Source organism: Vanacampus margaritifer, chromosome 14 (genome assembly GCF_051991255.1).
Source record: "Vanacampus margaritifer isolate UIUO_Vmar chromosome 14, RoL_Vmar_1.0, whole genome shotgun sequence".
Classification (NCBI taxonomy): Eukaryota; Metazoa; Chordata; class Actinopteri; order Syngnathiformes; family Syngnathidae; genus Vanacampus; species Vanacampus margaritifer.
Window position 1 is genome coordinate 19,382,869 of NC_135445.1, and position 16,638 is coordinate 19,399,506.

At 39.3% G+C, this 16,638-nt stretch overlaps 1 protein-coding gene across 2 annotated transcripts in view; it reads right to left on the reverse strand.

Moving 5' to 3' along the window:
- Positions 1-16,638, reverse strand: part of ythdc2 (YTH domain containing 2) — a 65,041-nt gene that overhangs the window by 6,811 nt on the left and 41,592 nt on the right. For both annotated transcript variants that reach the window (XM_077542982.1, XM_077542981.1), the window contains exons 17-26: positions 15,690-15,770; positions 15,523-15,605; positions 11,765-11,870; positions 10,798-10,911; positions 10,428-10,700; positions 10,038-10,164; positions 9,721-9,926; positions 6,886-7,054; positions 5,402-5,496; positions 4,304-4,423 (exon numbers count right to left, since the gene is read on the reverse strand). In XM_077542982.1, coding sequence (XP_077399108.1) covers positions 4,304-4,423; positions 5,402-5,496; positions 6,886-7,054; positions 9,721-9,926; positions 10,038-10,164; positions 10,428-10,700; positions 10,798-10,911; positions 11,765-11,870; positions 15,523-15,605; positions 15,690-15,770 — 1,374 coding nt within the window. The remainder of the gene's footprint in view (positions 1-4,303; positions 4,424-5,401; positions 5,497-6,885; positions 7,055-9,720; positions 9,927-10,037; positions 10,165-10,427; positions 10,701-10,797; positions 10,912-11,764; positions 11,871-15,522; positions 15,606-15,689; positions 15,771-16,638) is intronic.

Consider the following 16,638-nt stretch of genomic DNA (forward strand, 5'->3'; position numbering starts at 1 on the left):
TGTAAGTAAATAACTATCAATAAAATAAATTGCAGCATGCAGACGCCATAAAACACTGAAACGATGCTACGTCTCATACTGAGTCAAAGACCAAAGAATCAAGATGTCTGACAAAAAACAAGAGATGTGAAATTTTGTCCATATCGTACAGCCTTAAATCCAACCAGCGAAGGAAGGCTCGCCATTCGCAGATAAAAGGGGCTGGGCCACGGAGTCATTCCTTCGGACATAGTTGCCTATAGAAATGGCGTTCGGCTTTGTTGCTAATGAACTTTTGAGTTGAATAAATGCACACATAACTGCACCATTGTTTTTTGTTTGTCTTTTAGATTTCATGATGAACTGTCACTTTTAGGTGACAGAAAATATTTCTGAGCACTTTTGCAGTTGTCACAACACCAATGTTCAACCTGAAGAACATTTGATTTAGGTTGAAGAAGTGTGCCCCCCCCCCAAATTTTTTTAATGCCCCCCTGCAATTTCTTTCTGCAGCTGGGTCTTGGTCTGTTCGCGGATGACGTTCACGTCTGCCCCCGTTTCAATTTTAATCTCTACTGGTGTAGAACCCACTAACAATTTGACGGCCCATTGCTCAGAAGACCCATCTACTTTTGTCACTGCCCCAAGGAAAAATGGCTGCCGTTGTTGCTCTTGTTGTTCTGCCTGCTCTGTGACCTCACTCACTGCTTTCTTATTCCTACACACTTGGCTCCAATGTCAAACTTTGTTGCACGAGTTGCACATGCATTTCTTCGTGGGGCAATTTTCATTTTTGTCATGGTTTGCTTTCCTGTACTTTTCACATTGTCCATTATATCCCTTTCTTTGCTTACCGTGGCCTTTGGTGCTTTTGTGGTATTTGTTAGTGACTTCACGTACCATCCCTGCTGTTTCTCCCTGCATGCTGATTTGAGACGCCACCTCCTCACTCTGCCTGACCGTCCGTCTCAATGGTCAGCGCCAGGGTCAGGTCATTCGTCAGCTGCAGTTTACGTGAAACTTCTTCGTCCAATATTGTCACGACGATCCTGTCGCGGATATTTTCCTCTCGAGTCGCGCCAAAGTCACAATATTCTGACACTTCGTACAAGGCTCGGATGAATGTGCCTTCTCACCCGGCCGTTGTGCCGGCTCGTGAAAGTATGCACGTTTATGTATCACGTTCCTTCGTGGCACAAAGTATTCATTGAACTTGCCAAGCACACGTTCAAGGTCATTTCTGTGCCCCTCCTCGTTGAAAGCAAATGACCTGTAGATTTTATCGGAATCGCTACCCATGGCGTATATCAGGCTGCTTACTTGCACCGCGCCATCTTCTCTGTCGAGTTTCGTAGCAGTCCTAAATCTCACAAACCGCTGCCTTCATTCTGGCCACTCACCAGGCTTATCGAAGGGGAAGCTCGTCAGTGGCGTAAACGTTGCCATCGCTTTGATCCCACTTCTGACACCATGTAAAAGATGGCAAGGAGGCTCTCTTGTCTTTCTAGCACCTTCCTTTATTTATTGGTGACACACACACGCACATTAACTTTCTTGCAAGACTCTGTGAGGTATTGACACTGAGTTACCATGCAGCTATAATGTATGCACAGACAAAAATTTTGCATCATTATATGAAAGAGCCGTCAAGGCGTTTGAATGCCGAGCATGCGAGAAATCAGCCGGGCAACGCGGGCGCATTGGTTTTTGCACACATAGAGTGACGTCACGGACAGTCAAACCTGTTCTGAGTGTTTCGAGCTGATTAGACTGAGACGCATCTTGTCCAAATCGGACATGTAACTACCTCCCGCATGTGGATTCAATCCGCCCTGCAAAAATCGGATTTCATGTGCTTTGTGACAGTTCAGAATACAAAAGAGCCATCCACTTTCAATCTGGATGGATGGGTTAAAAATCTGATTTGGGCTGCCAGTCTGAACAAGGCCTTATACTCTAGTGCCACCTGCTGGCTGTTTTTTTTTTGTAATAACTAGCATTGCTTTGCCTTGCTTTTTCAGGTCAGAGGCTGCATCAAAGCCTTCTGTAGCATAAAAAAAAAACTTTTTGGGACCATGGTAATATTTAAAATAGAAAGTTTTTGGGAGCAAATGAGTTAAGAGTGACACCTTTTGTGTTTAGGCAAATGTCTCTCACTTCAAGGATAATGATGAATTGGGTTTCCAGAGTCATAATCCTATTTTACCTATCCTTGTACATCAACTCATGAAGCCTGTTCAGATGAGAAGCTAAATCTCTTTTAAGGCTATGTTCACAACTTCACACGGCAGGTCATTTTGGATTTCTTTTTTGCCCACATGTGACATATGATTTATTTTTTTTTAATGTAATGTGAACCATCCAATCCCAACCCCCCCAAAATCTGATTTTAGCTTATTTCATATGTAGCTATAAATTTTGATAATTTTTCTGATGCACCTGCAGCATGGACACTCATGTCGCAGTCATTCAACCAAATATGGGCTACACACAGGCGGGGGAGACTGCGTTGGATAGTTTACTCATAATTGCCTGCAAAGTTGTGATGAGTAACAGTGTTAATGTTACATGTGAATTTAATTTAAACCCACTTGACAACCTACAGTAAAGCATAAGCACATTTGTGTTGATAGTAATAATTCAGTCACACAGATGGTTAATTTGTTATGACAATGTTAATGCAAGGACATGATGTCATCTTTAGCAGAAGTCTCAATGAAATGAGGAGCTCCAGAGGCATCATCTCATTTACCCAAAATATTTCTACCACCTTCAACCTCGGTCCTCTGTCAATCACCTGGTCTCCTCGCTTGGACCTCTGGTGGAAAGCGCTAGCATGAAAACAGAGGAACCAAGAACGACGAAGGTGCAAATAGAGAAATGAGGTGAGCCCCATACATATTTGCTTCCGTGAACATTGTGCCACACGACATATTTTGTGAGCATGTGTGTCCCTCAACATTATATTTCATAGACACGCAAGTCACTTCACAAATGCATTAGAAGTCACATTTGTTTTGCAACATCGACTACACAAAGATTGATCTTAACAAAAAATCTAAATTGAGCATTAAGCCCTCCTACAGTGTGAACGTGACCTAAAACAACCAGAGCAGTTCTGTTGCAATCAATTCAATCCCTTCAGAATAAAAAGACCGAGCCTAGCAAGCCCATTGGAAGCACATTCTTAATGAAAAAAGGGTCTGGAAAGACTGCCAATGACTGCGAATCGGCCCGTCTCGAAAAAGATAAATCAAATTTGTTTATTTGCTGTATTCTTAATGAGCAATGTCACTCTTCGGCGTCGGAGGTTTATCATCATAGCATTCAAAATCGCACGCAGGAAAGACGATAGTTTGTTTCATTCGACATTAAACTCCGTTTTAAATGATCAGACACACGTAGAGTGATTCATACTCCGTGGATCCGCCCACCGCTACTGTTTACTCACAGATTTACATAGGAATATTATACATTTCATATGTTTGCTACTCTTCCACACATACGTCCCACTTTTATGATGTCATGTCTCTTTGCTGATTGGATCTTTTCTCTGTCTGTTCGGTAAGTTTTGCCCCGCGCTTGATATGAAATGCGCTTGATGGTACTGTAACTGTGACTAGACTCATCCGCTGGTTACAGCGATGAGTCTGGTTTCCAGGCTAAAAAAAGACCTGGAAGAATGACAATATTCACAGACTGGGAGTGGACCGCGATTCTATGAGACAGGGCTTTGGAATAGAAAATATGACGTTTCTATTTAAGAAAAGTAGAGCTAGGGTTAAGGTGAAACAAAAAAAAAGGTTCACAATACTTGTAAGTGAATTCTGAGGCGTGAACCATGAATAGGCAGAAGAACACTGTATAGCAATAAGGCAGACTGGAAATGTAAAAACATTGATTTGAATAAAAGGATTAAGAATTAATAATACTGGTGATAAAAATCTAATTAGCTGAAACACAAGAACTGCATTTAAAAAAAAAAATCTGTCGATATGTACAAATTTCGTATTACTGTTATTATTTACAGCTGTACAAATTTCGTATTACTCAGTTATTATTTACAGCGTGACAGAAGTATTCATACAACCTTGTTTTGCTATTGCAGTTTTGTTTGCAGAGTCAGAGAGCTGTGTCCAATATTATTGCTAGTATGTGAAGCCATTTTAATATGCAGTGTGGTTTTACACCACTGTAAAATATACAAAAAGAACATGTAAAATGTACGTGACTGCTCAGGTTGGGGTTGTAGACCAGCTCATCCAAAACTGGATGCTAATTTACAAAAGTGTGTGTGTATGTATATATATATATAGTGACTTACGGAAACAAGGGTTGCAATGGTCATCTCATCTTGTTGAGTCCAGGGTTTTGACGGACAACAGATTCTCTTGATGAACAGATTATGCCACTTGTTCCTCAGGTCTAACAGCAATTCTGCAGACTGACAGCACATTCCAAAGTCATACTCAGACAAGTACTGAATGAAAAAATACAATTGCTGACTTCTACACATGCACTACAATTTTGATCCATTTAAGAAAAATTTAACAGTATTTTGCTTGAGTAAATGGGATTAAAATATGTGTTCCTAACTGAACTATTGCTACATCTTCAATTTATACTGGACAATAATATTGGCTCATCATTCCAGTTTACTTCATTAAGACTAATTAAATAATTTTGTAATTTTGGTTTAAACGCGGATTAACGCTAATCCTAGACCTTTAAAACAATTTAAAGACATTTTTCTCTATCATTTCCCAGATCTGTGACTTCAGACAATCCTCTCAGAAGTCTGCCGACAATTCCTTGAACTCTTTACTTTGTTTGTGCTTTGATATCATCACTGTCCTGTGAAAAACGTATGCCCGTTTTTTTTTTAATATATATTTTTTTACGTTTTTGGGTGTCTGCATTCAGCTTCATCCCATAAACATAGAAATGTAAAAAATGACAAAAATGGGCATAAGTGTTTTTCACAAGACAGCGATTTTCACGCATTTTCATCTATGGGACTTTTTAAAGACAGATCTCTTTCAAATTCATGTTTAACCGATTTAATCTACCAGAGGTGGATTCCAATTAAGTGGTAGAAACACCTCAAAGATGATTAATGTAACTGAGCTTAATTTTGAGTCTCATGGCAAAGAGAGTGAATGCTTTTACTTTTAGCGTAATTATTGGTTATTTTGTGTAGAGTTTTAAGAGATTTAATTTGAAATTATTTTAGAATAAGGCTTTAACAAAAATATAGAAAAAGTTAAGTAATGTGAATAGCATTACGCTCTTTGATAAAATGAGACTGATTATGCGTCTAGAGAATTCAAAAATCCAAAATTAATTTTCACGTTAATTCTAGAATAGTTAGTTTGCACACTCTGCATATATTGAAATATTGTTAACAGCAATTTTTCCACACCTCACTGTTTGTCTGGAAGATGAGCCACTCATCAATTTTCAACTCAGCGGCGGCGTCCTCTGTCTCACTGTCACTCCTGTCATCCAATGGACTGTCTGAAGGACACAACATAATGGCAAGAGGAAGCACCTTTGCATAAAATCAACAAAATAACCGCAAAGTGGATAGAATGAAGAAAAAAACAAAATGCTAACTTGTAGTGTTATTTTATTTGTCCTCAAATCTCTCAATGGTCTTGCCCCACTTTACCTCTCTGAGCTTCTCCACCAGACAGGACTGGAGGTACCGAGGATAAGCATAGGCTCCGAGGGGATTAAGCCTTTGGAATGACCTTCCACTAAATATTAGGTAATCTCCCTCTCTATCCAATTTGAAAACCAGTCTTGAAACGCATCTCTATTCTTTGGCATTTGATTCAGCATGAGACTTAGCATCATTTCAGTGCTTTATGGTGTCTAGCTGTATTTTGTGTTACTAATAAAATTTTAGACTTTTTTAAAATGTACTTTTAATTACCTACTTGTTTAATTTATTCATATTAATTGTATTTACTTATACACTTACCTACTTATGATAAATTTAAAAGCACTAGTGATGGTCACGTCCATCTAAGTGGGGTGAAATTCATTCTCCACATTTGACCCATTCATTCATTGAGGGAGCGGTGAGCAGCAGCATGGGCTTGTGCTCAGGGATCATTTGGTGATCTAACCCCCAAATTCAAACCCGTAATGCTGAGTGTCAAGCAGGGAAGCAAATGGATCCCATTTTTATTATCTATGGTATGACCCGGCCGGTGATTGAACCCACGACCTACCAGTCTCTCAGGGCGGACACTCTACCAGTAGGCCACTGAGCTGGTATTTACTTTATTTTATTTATTTTCACTTGTCTTTACTGCATGACTAATTTATCTTCCATGTAGAGCACTTTGTATGCAGTAATGGATAAATAAAGTTGAGTTGAGTACTCGCACGCTCACCATGCATGAGCTTGACACAAGAGGTTGCCGTTACACTTTAGGCCGAGGGTGGCAGTCATGTGCTCTAAGCATGCACTTCTTTGTTTTTTTTTAACTTTGAAACAAAGGTAAGTGATAAGTGAAAGACAATCATTTGTGTTACTTTAAATTTTTGGAAAGCTTTATTCACTGTAATAAATTTTAAGGAGATGTTTGCTTTTATTTAACTTTGACTAACTTTGGTTAGCACTTTTTGTTAAAATTTTAAAACAAAGTTGTTTACTTTCTAAGATCTAAAAAAAAAAAAAAAAAACTTCATAAAAATCACAAAAGCTGTTTATTAAACGTGCTTAAAGGTATTTAAACAACGTCAAGTGTTTCCAGTTGTCTGCAAATAAATATCAACTTTAAACATCGGTTATCGGCCTCCTTGACTACTAATTGTATTGTATCGGCCTGGAAAAAAAAGCATATCAATGTACCACTACAGTAGTTAAGATATAATAAGATTGAATAACAGTACCTTTCTGAACGGTAGCTTCATGCTGGGCGGAGCCGCCTGCAAATATGGCTACAGTGATGGCTGTCAACAAAGTACAACAGCGCACATTGGCAATCCTGTGGCCTCTGCTTATCTCATCATAGACCAGCCAGTCTGTGGGAAGGGCCTGTGATAATTTAGATGAACTATCCTGGAGAGAATTACAAAGACAGGCACATTTGAGATACATTACTACAAACCCCAATTCCAATAAAGTTTGGATGTTGTGTAAAATGTAGATAATAAGAATACAATGACTTGAAAAATACTTTTCAAACTATATTTAATTGAATACACTACAAAGAAAATATATTTAATGTTAAAACACACCAACAATGCTGTCTTTTTGTGTGTGCAAATATTCTTTCATTTTGAATTTAATGCCTGCAACATGTTCCAAAAAAGGAACAAGAAACAAGGATACATTTTGTAAGCAAGCGGTGAGGCTGAAAACCAACATTGAATGCCTGTGACCTTGGATCCCTCAGGTGGCACTGCATTAAAAACAGCATCATTGTGTTAAAGGATATAGCCATTAAAGGCTAACATTGCTGTATGGGATTCCCATAATAATAATAATAATAATAATAATAATAATAATAATAATAATAATAATAATGGATACATCATTCATACACTCACACATTCACACTGGTAGCGGTAAACTACTTTGCCCTGGGGCAGGCTGACGGATGGTAGTCAACTTTACCTTTATTCACAGAACAGGATTAAAAATCCACGGAAATTGACGAGAGCGGGATTATCCAGTGGGGTGGTTAATAACTCGGATAGATGCACAGCCATTTGTATTTTCTTTCCATTGGCGTACACACTAACATTAGCCAAAAGGACTACATGATCCATATGGCACAAGTGCTTCTCGTTGCACTGGATTTCTTGAAACCGCGATGGTGAGAGTGGGAGTCGTTTTCATCAGGAGCAGAATGGGACAATTTTTTGCCTGGGTGTTTTTTACTGTGTTTTTTCCCCCGTCCCAGAATGAAAAGCCACCGCCATGTCACCCTCTAATTGTAATGTGTGCTCAAGAACACTTCAGAAAACCACCGTGAGTTAACACACTACATCTACAAATTCAAGTTAAAACTCTACACCATGCAAAGCAAAAAGCCATATAGACCTTTTGCACCGACGTCACATGACCGACGGCGGAAGGGAATGCGTGTTGAATTAAAGTGGACAGGACGCAGAGCAACTTAGAGACTGTTACTTTACTAATTAAAAGTTATTACTGCCCAACGAGCCATGGAATCTATGCTACTTCAACTTGAGTTTACCTGTCACACATTGCACATTTAGTCAGGGCTCATAGAGCGTGATATTTGCATAAATTGGAGATCCCTAGTTTGGAAAAAGACTCTTGCCTTCTGTCGCCTGCTGTTTTTACCGAGTTAATCTAATCGTCAATTGCCGGAATTCACACCACACGACCTATATCATTATGTAGTCAATGCCGTATCTCACCGGAGTCGATGTAAAAGCTTGTAACTAGCTAGGTCTCTGGGACGAGATGCTACTGTCACATCCGGGGGACAATATACCTTGTAATGGCAAAGCTAAAACTTTTTTATCATGCGGAATTGTTTTTTATGTTATTTTTACACACTCCATTCTATATTGAAACACTGTGATGATGTTATGTTATTATGTTGACTAGCATGGAACAAATGACTCGAAGTGGCATCAAAACTAGCTGAGAAGCTAAATTCTGTTTGCACCCAGCAACATGCATTCATTTCATGATTATGACTCAGAAAAATTGAGATCCAGAGTTACAAACTCCAATCCAAGACAAAATCCCCCATTATTAAATAGTCAAATGCACTTAATAGTTTTGAAGAAGGTACACTTAAAAACTAAGCTGTGTCGGTGCAGTTGGAGTGGACGCTAACCATCTGTCTCAATGGGATTTGAAACACATAATTTGACACCTCTGTTACAATCTTTGTCAGAGTGTATGTTTGCTAGTCATATATATGAACATCGAGCTACTAACCTGCTAAAAAAATGATCGCTGCAAATCCACGAATACTTTGAGGGCTGCCAGCCCTTTCACTTGCTATCCATTCGTCTTCTATCTTTATCAGCAGGTATGTGATAAAAAGCCAAGTTTGTTTTACACCCATGTCTATTAATACAAGCTACCGCACAGCAAGACATGACTATTTTAGAAGATAATCGATTAGATACAGGACTATGCGCTTTACGAGGTTCAACGGTTTAAATAGATGCCAGTGGTTATTTTCCATCCAGCGTCCCGGAATGGACGTTCCCATGAATGCTGTGATGTCACGTGCAAAAGGTCTATAGCAACAATACCCAGAAACACTGCTGGGTTCTTTGGACTGAGCTAATCTGCAATGGACTGACGCAAAGCGGAAAAGTCTCCTGTGGTCTGACGAGACCACCAGGGTTCTAGGGTGCACCCATTTTGGCCGTGCATGCGCCGTAATTTCACATTGTTGCAACTAAAGAATCTGAGGTTGCATGCACTGGTGCAACCAAACACGATCTAAAGGGAACAACAACAAAAAATAAAGTTTCCTCAACGTAATAAGAAAAGCCTAACTTTGGTTCGGCAACAAACACACATATCATGGTCTCAGCCAATCAGAGAGAGTGAAGGGCGGGGCACCGCTCTGATTGGCTGTGGTCCAGAAATTGTGGTGGTTCGAAGTGGCTCCTTTCCCTGCCGCCGAAGGGACCATCAAATGTCATCAAGTTTATAACAGTTGAAAATCATTTGCAAATCATTGTTTTTATGTGTTCCAAAAAAATAACTTCATCTACTGCACATACCTCCTTGTTCAGGAACTGATTCATTGTGGATGTCGGATGGAAATTGACTTTCTTCTCCTTATTACTAGAGGGCTGCTTTGCCTCAGTGTTAATATGAAGCAGATTTGGGTACATGCCAGCAACCAGGGCTGCCTTTACCACTGCCCAGTTTTCTGAGTTGATGTTTACATCACGTATATCACTCTCCCCGTGGGCCCTCACAAAGCCTAAAGCAAAAATAGGAATTATGACAGGAGAATTCCTTCAACTTAAACACATTCAAATAGTCATGGTTCAGATTAGAAGAAAAGCAAAGAAAGACATTCATTAAAACAGACCAGCCGCACGAAGCTGTCCCAGCAGCTGTGTTCTCATGCCAAGAATCATGTCCATGGTGGTTTTGGACAGAAAGTTCTTTTCACAAAAGGACCTCTCCGAGTCATCCTTGCGAGCCTTTTGCCATGCCTGACAAATCAAAAAGCAATGTCATGTGATGACAGCATATGTAATAGAGGCTAGGCAAAATGTGCATCAACTTCCATGTTCCCATTGATTAAAAAAAATAAATTATATATATATACATACCAATAGCATGCTGCAAAAAAGCTAATAATAATAATAATAATATCTCCCATGCTATTAATAATTATCCATCCAATCATATGTTAAAATGTCTATTGTGCATGAGTCACTCCCAGATTGGGCGGTGAATAGTCAATTAAAAGTACCTGGAAAATTCTCAACATGGTCATGTGGTCACTGAAGGAGTTGGAAGAGAAATGATTACGGCACTGAAGAGCAGCTCTCTTCTGAGAGCCCTGGACAGGAAGAACAAAGGGGTCCCGATAACCCAGCGTACAGGCAATTGTCAAAATGGGGTCCAGACACCGCAGCACCACAGCACATAGCACCATCTTTCCCAGATGTGGCGCAACAGGTAGATCAGCTAGATGGAAGCCAAGGTCAGTCAGGTCTTCATTCTGGTTCAAAGCATCTATTGTCTGATGAAAAAGATGTGGTTGAAACAAACAAACAAAAAAAAAAGAAACAAGATGTTTGTGATGCATTAAGTAATCGTTATTAGTTAGCATTTCTTACCTTAAGCATCTGCACTGCAGTCTTTACAGCGTGTGTGGTAGGAGGTTGTGGAGCCTTGGACAAGAATTCGCATACTGGAGAACGAGTCAGCAGTTTGGTCTGCAGACATAATTCCTAAAAACACACACACACACACACACACAAGTTTGCTTACTATCTTAGTGGGGACATCTTATTCACATTCATGTCCTAATGCATTTCCTAGCCTCTTACTCTAACCTTAACCATAACAACTGATTGCCTAGCCCTAACTTTTACCCTAACACCAACCAAAATCCAATTCAAACCGTAACTCTAAAACCAAGTCTTGGCCTGAAAAAGAGATCTGGATTTGTGGGGCACACCATAATATATGCGCAAAGACAAGTCAGTCCCCACAATGATAGTTAAACTGGGAATATGGGCCCCATAATGTAGCAAAAAACAACACACACACACAACAAGACGGATAAAAATTATTGCCTTGGTAAGGAATTTTATCGTGTAAGTCCCATTTTACAGAAGTTGAAGACTATTGTTTGCTGTTCATCACATTCCATTATAATTTGGCAGTTAAAGCTGCTCTCCGTAAGAATTCGGCGAAAAATATCTTTATAATAGCCTTTTTATTTGACCATTTAAGACTGAAACATCTTCTAATTAGTAGATTAACACCTTAGCTGTTCACAATGGGTACTCCTGAAAGCCCCTGGTCAATAGTTTTCAGACTGGATTCGGGTCTGTCTGCGGATGTGACTTCATGTGTGCATTGTGTACGTGAAGAAGGATGTGTGTGCTGTTTCCTTTTTCGTCAACAGCTGACAGTAGCGAGTCGAAATTGAATTTTCTGCGTTCAGTAGCTTTAAATTGAACTGAGTTCATCTACAGTTTTATTTTGGTTCTGTTCATCTAAGATGCTTGGACATAGACACAATGGTCACAACAACAAACCTTATTCAAACATATTAAAACTGAAAAAGGGATCTACCTGCAGAGGCATTCGTAGCAGTTGAGGAACCTGAAACGCTTGCATATTGTTGAACCTTAGTTGACTGAAGAGGTGGAAGCAAACCCCTGGTTGGCAGCGCCCCGCTCTGTGGACATGCTCGACTTTCAGTTCCTTGTTCCATTTTGTCAAACACTTACTTATCACTGAATAAATGGGCACAGCAATAGTATTTAAAATGTAATCAAACAATATATAATGTGAGAAGCAGAAAGAGTAAGACTTTATTCCGTGTGGGGGGAAAAAAAGTCATGCATGGTTATAGATTACCACAATATAGCCCTTCTGTATTGTACCATAAAAAGCCACTTTTCCACTAGAACCAAACTGCACGACACCACACTATACCGTGCGTCCCGGCATGACACCAGACGGCTTCCATTGCATTTCTGTTACAACAGGCACAAGGCGGGATGGGAGCGGGTTAATTTGAACTATCCACGCTTGCACACTCGCAGCTCTGCCATAACATTGTACGAGTGGCAAGTCGCGGCTACTGTTTTTGCTGGGATCCAAAATATGAATTGCTGTTGCATGATGTGGCAACATAGCAAAGTACAGCCCATCAAATGCACAGAAGCTTTGACATAGACAGAAAAACTATTTCTGGGTTTAAACTAGCGAGACGACAGGCGTACGCCAGCCGGCCAGTTAGGGCACAGATACACAATAGACGTTACAAACATTTAGCATTTTACACCAACACTGAACTATATTTACAATTTCATATTCATTAAATTTGGATACAAGGTCTCTCTTGATGTAGTCAGCTAATCCAAATCGCGGCATGTACGTTGCTATCTCTGAATGCAGGAACATAGTCTGCTGGTAACTACTTGTAGCTCTAAACACCGCTGTACACGCACCGCCATCACAATTCTGACCAGACAGCACAGGTTAGTTCCATGTCATGGTTACATGAGTGTCCTCAAAAATCCATACATTTCAAAGCGAAACTAAAGTTTATGTAGGTTTTAAATAGTGCTGTCAAAAGTTAAAGCGTTAACTGATTAATTAATGACAAAAAAATTATTGCATTAATCATAAATTAAGGCAGATTAATCGTACTTTTAATTTTGACTATAGATTATCCTTTAGCGTGACAGCGGATGGCTATGCTTAAGGTAGCACAGGTTGTTTTTTATCATAATTACATGTATTGATGTAAAGCATTTAATAAATGTTTACATATAACATTTACAATATTTGTTCATGTCAAAATATTGGGGTAATTTGTTTTCATTTTAAATTGCGCAAGTAATTAACTGATTAAAAAAAGAGGATGATGAGCATATGCAGTGGATCAAAAAATGTTGAAGACGTCCTCATAACATTAAATGTCAAAAGAATGAACACATAGCCAGTGCTCTTCAAATTTGGCGGGGAATTTTTTTTGGATAAAAACAGCCTTTTTTTTTTTAAATTAAGCAATTAATTGTGATCAATTAAAATTCCAAGATGTGATTAAACTGATTTAAAAAAATAACAGTTTGACAGCTCTAGTTTTAAATAAAAGGAACATCAATAGATTGTTAAGACCTTTCAAAAATCGTATTTAAGACCTTACATAAGATCTGAAAAATGTTGACATTTTTAGGCCTTAAATTCAAATTGTTGGATTTTATACTTTTATTTTTTTACTTTTTAAGACCCGGCGGATACCCTGTGACCGGCGCTATAGAACCACCTCTGAGATGGTTCTAAAAGGCGGTTCCATTGTAAACGCTCGGCCCCGAAAAAGTCAAATGGAAACGCGAACATCCGGGGTTGACCAAGGCTGACTCAATCACATTATAATACAGATGTTAATATAAATGCTTTGTCATAGAGGTTTCACGTTCTTTAAGTAAGATATGATTAAATTAAAAGGAAATTAAAGGAAAGTCAATTTAGCTGATTAATGTTAGATTTGACCTTTAGTGCAATATTCGGACAGTTTAGAAATGTTGACTTCCTGTACTATGTGAAGTATCGTGAGGTTCTGCTGCGCTATGTTGTGAAGTATTGCGAGGTCCTGTGAGACTCACGTAGAGAATGTTCTGGTCCCTGAATGTGGGGAACGTGAATGGCGAAATAAAAGTTGCAAGTCAAACTTTTCTAAGTGGTGTCTTGGCATTTTCAAGAAAGGCATTGTTATTGAATTTTCACAAATACAGTGAGGAAAATAAGTATTTGAACACCCTGCAATTTTTCAAGTTCTCACTTTAAAATCATGGAAGGGTTTGAAATTTTCCTCATAGGTGCATGTCCACTGTGTTGCAATCCAAAATAAAAAATCCAAAATTCACATTGTATGATTTTTAAAGAATTTATTTGTATGTTAGTGCTGGAAATAAGTATTTGAGCACATGGCAATCAGCAAGAATTCAATTCCCTCAAAGACCTGTTACTGTGCCTTAAAAAAGTCCACCTCCGATCAACTTATGAATCTAACTTAGCAGCACCTTTTTGGAGGTTGTTAGGTGCATAAAAACACATGTGCACCTCACAATCTGTCAGACGACAACGGCTACCATCGGCAAAACCAAAGAGCTTTCAAAAGACACCAGGGACAAAATGGTAGACCTCTCCACAAGGGTGAAATGGGCTACGGGGCAATTGCCAAGCAGCTTGGTGAAAAAAAAAACTGTTGGAGCAATTGATCGAAAATAGAAGAGGGTAGATGACTGTCAAGTTCCCTTGGACTGAGGCTCCAAGCAAGATTTCAAATGCGTGGGTTATCAGTGAGGATTGAGCCCAGAACTACACAGGAAGAGCTGCGACCACTGTTTCAAAGGTTGCTATTGCTATAAGAGGTCATCGTATAAAATCATGCATCAAACGCAAGGTTTGCCTGCTTAAGTCGGCACATGTCCAGGCTCGTTTGAAGTTTGGCAAAGATCATCTGGATGATCCAGAGGAATCATGGGAGATTCATGAGGTCAAATGAGATCAAAATATGATTTTTTGGTCTTAACTCCACTTGCCATGTTTGGAGGAAGAAAGAGGACAAGTACCATTCCAAGAACACCATCCCTACTGTGAAGCATGGGGGTGGAAGCATCATGCTTTGGGGTTGTTTTTCTGCACAGGGGGCAGGATGACTACGCCGTATTAAACAGAAGATGAACAGATTGCGAGATTTTGGCCAACAAACTCTTTCCCTCAGTCGAGCATTGAAGCTGGGTCGTTGTTGGGTCTTCTAACATGACAACAAACCAAAGCACACTGCCAGTATAGTCAATAAGTGGCTCCGTAAAAAGCATATCAACGTTTTGGAGTGGCCTAACCGGTCTTCAGACCTAAATCCGAAAAGAAAATCTATGGAGGAAGCTGAAACTCCGTGTTCCGCAGTGAACAGCCCTGAAATCTGAAGAGATCTAGAGAAGATCTGTACAGGGGAGTGGGTCAAAATTCCTCCTGCATTGTGTGCAAACCTGGTAAAGAACTACAGGAAACGTCTGACCTTTGTAATTGTAAACAAAAGCTTCTGTACCAAATATTAACATATAAATTCTATAAATATCATACAATGTGATATTCAGACTTTTATTTATTTTAGATTGTGACTCACACAGTGGACATGCACCTATGAAGAAAATTTCAGACCCCTCCATGATTTTAAAGTGGGAGAACTTGAAAATTGCAGGGTGTTCAAATACTTATTTTCCTCACTGTAAAATGATCAACCGATTCATTAGCTTACCACTGCAAGCATAATTGCTAAAACAAATTTAGAATATGGACATTATTGATGTTACCTTCCTCTTCGTTGAAGAGCACTGGCTTTTGAAATCCAGACTGTCTTTAACATTGAGATGCGACTGATTACATCAAACGATTTCTACAAAAGAAGAGACATTTGTTTAAAAAGAATAGACATTTGTTTACAGATATACTATAGTTGTCGACAAATATACACACATACCTCTTTGACTTTTCCAGAATCAATCACGAAAACAACATCATTGATGGTGATGCTCGTCTCAGCAATGTTAGTAGAAAGAATCTGAAAGAAAAACAAAACAAAGGATTTGTTTCTGCTGACACAAGACCATTGGACATAAAGTGTGCATCGCTTTATGTCTCAATACCTATAATCAATTAGAAAATTCAGCTAGAATGATGATGATACAATCAAAGAAGTGTTTCCTCTAGGATTTTTTTTCAGCAGGCCAAACTTTGGGTTGTGAAAAATCGGTAGAATTTTTTTTACGTCGTGCCCTGGGCCGACAGACATTAATTCGTCAAGGGGGCGAGGGGGCATTTGGTGCTGAAAAAGGGCTGGCCGCTCACGAAATTACCGATGGTGTCTGCAGGGCTCTATACTAACTGATAACTTTTTCAGTTGGTTGCAGCACCACACCGGATTTTTTGCAGCTTTTTATGGAGAGGTACAGAAAGACCATAGTTGCTGATGTATAGTTATCTCAGTTTGCATATTGTAGATTCATATGATGTAAAGATTAACAGTGACTCAAAATATATTTGCTAAATATTTTACTGCAACAAGAACTGTCTGCAACAAGCACCGGCTGGCAAAACAAGTCTGTTATTTTATATTAACTTTAAAACAAAACATTATAAAAAAGGTTTTTCTTTTATGTGAACCTTATTTTGGTCAACTCAGAGGGTCGAGCTCTTACAGTGAGGCCTACCAACCCTGTTTAGACTGCTTTAAACGGACCAGAGTTCATTTCTCACGCTGATCCGGACATTTTGTGCAGGTGTGAATACACACAAACAAACCCTGGTGCGGACCAAACAAGCGGACCCACGGCTGATCTGCTCCAACTGCAGGTGTGCCTTTTTGGACTTAACAAGCCACCGTAGCCAAGCATCGCGGGTGGAGGGGTTGGCGGGTTGGATATTGTCCG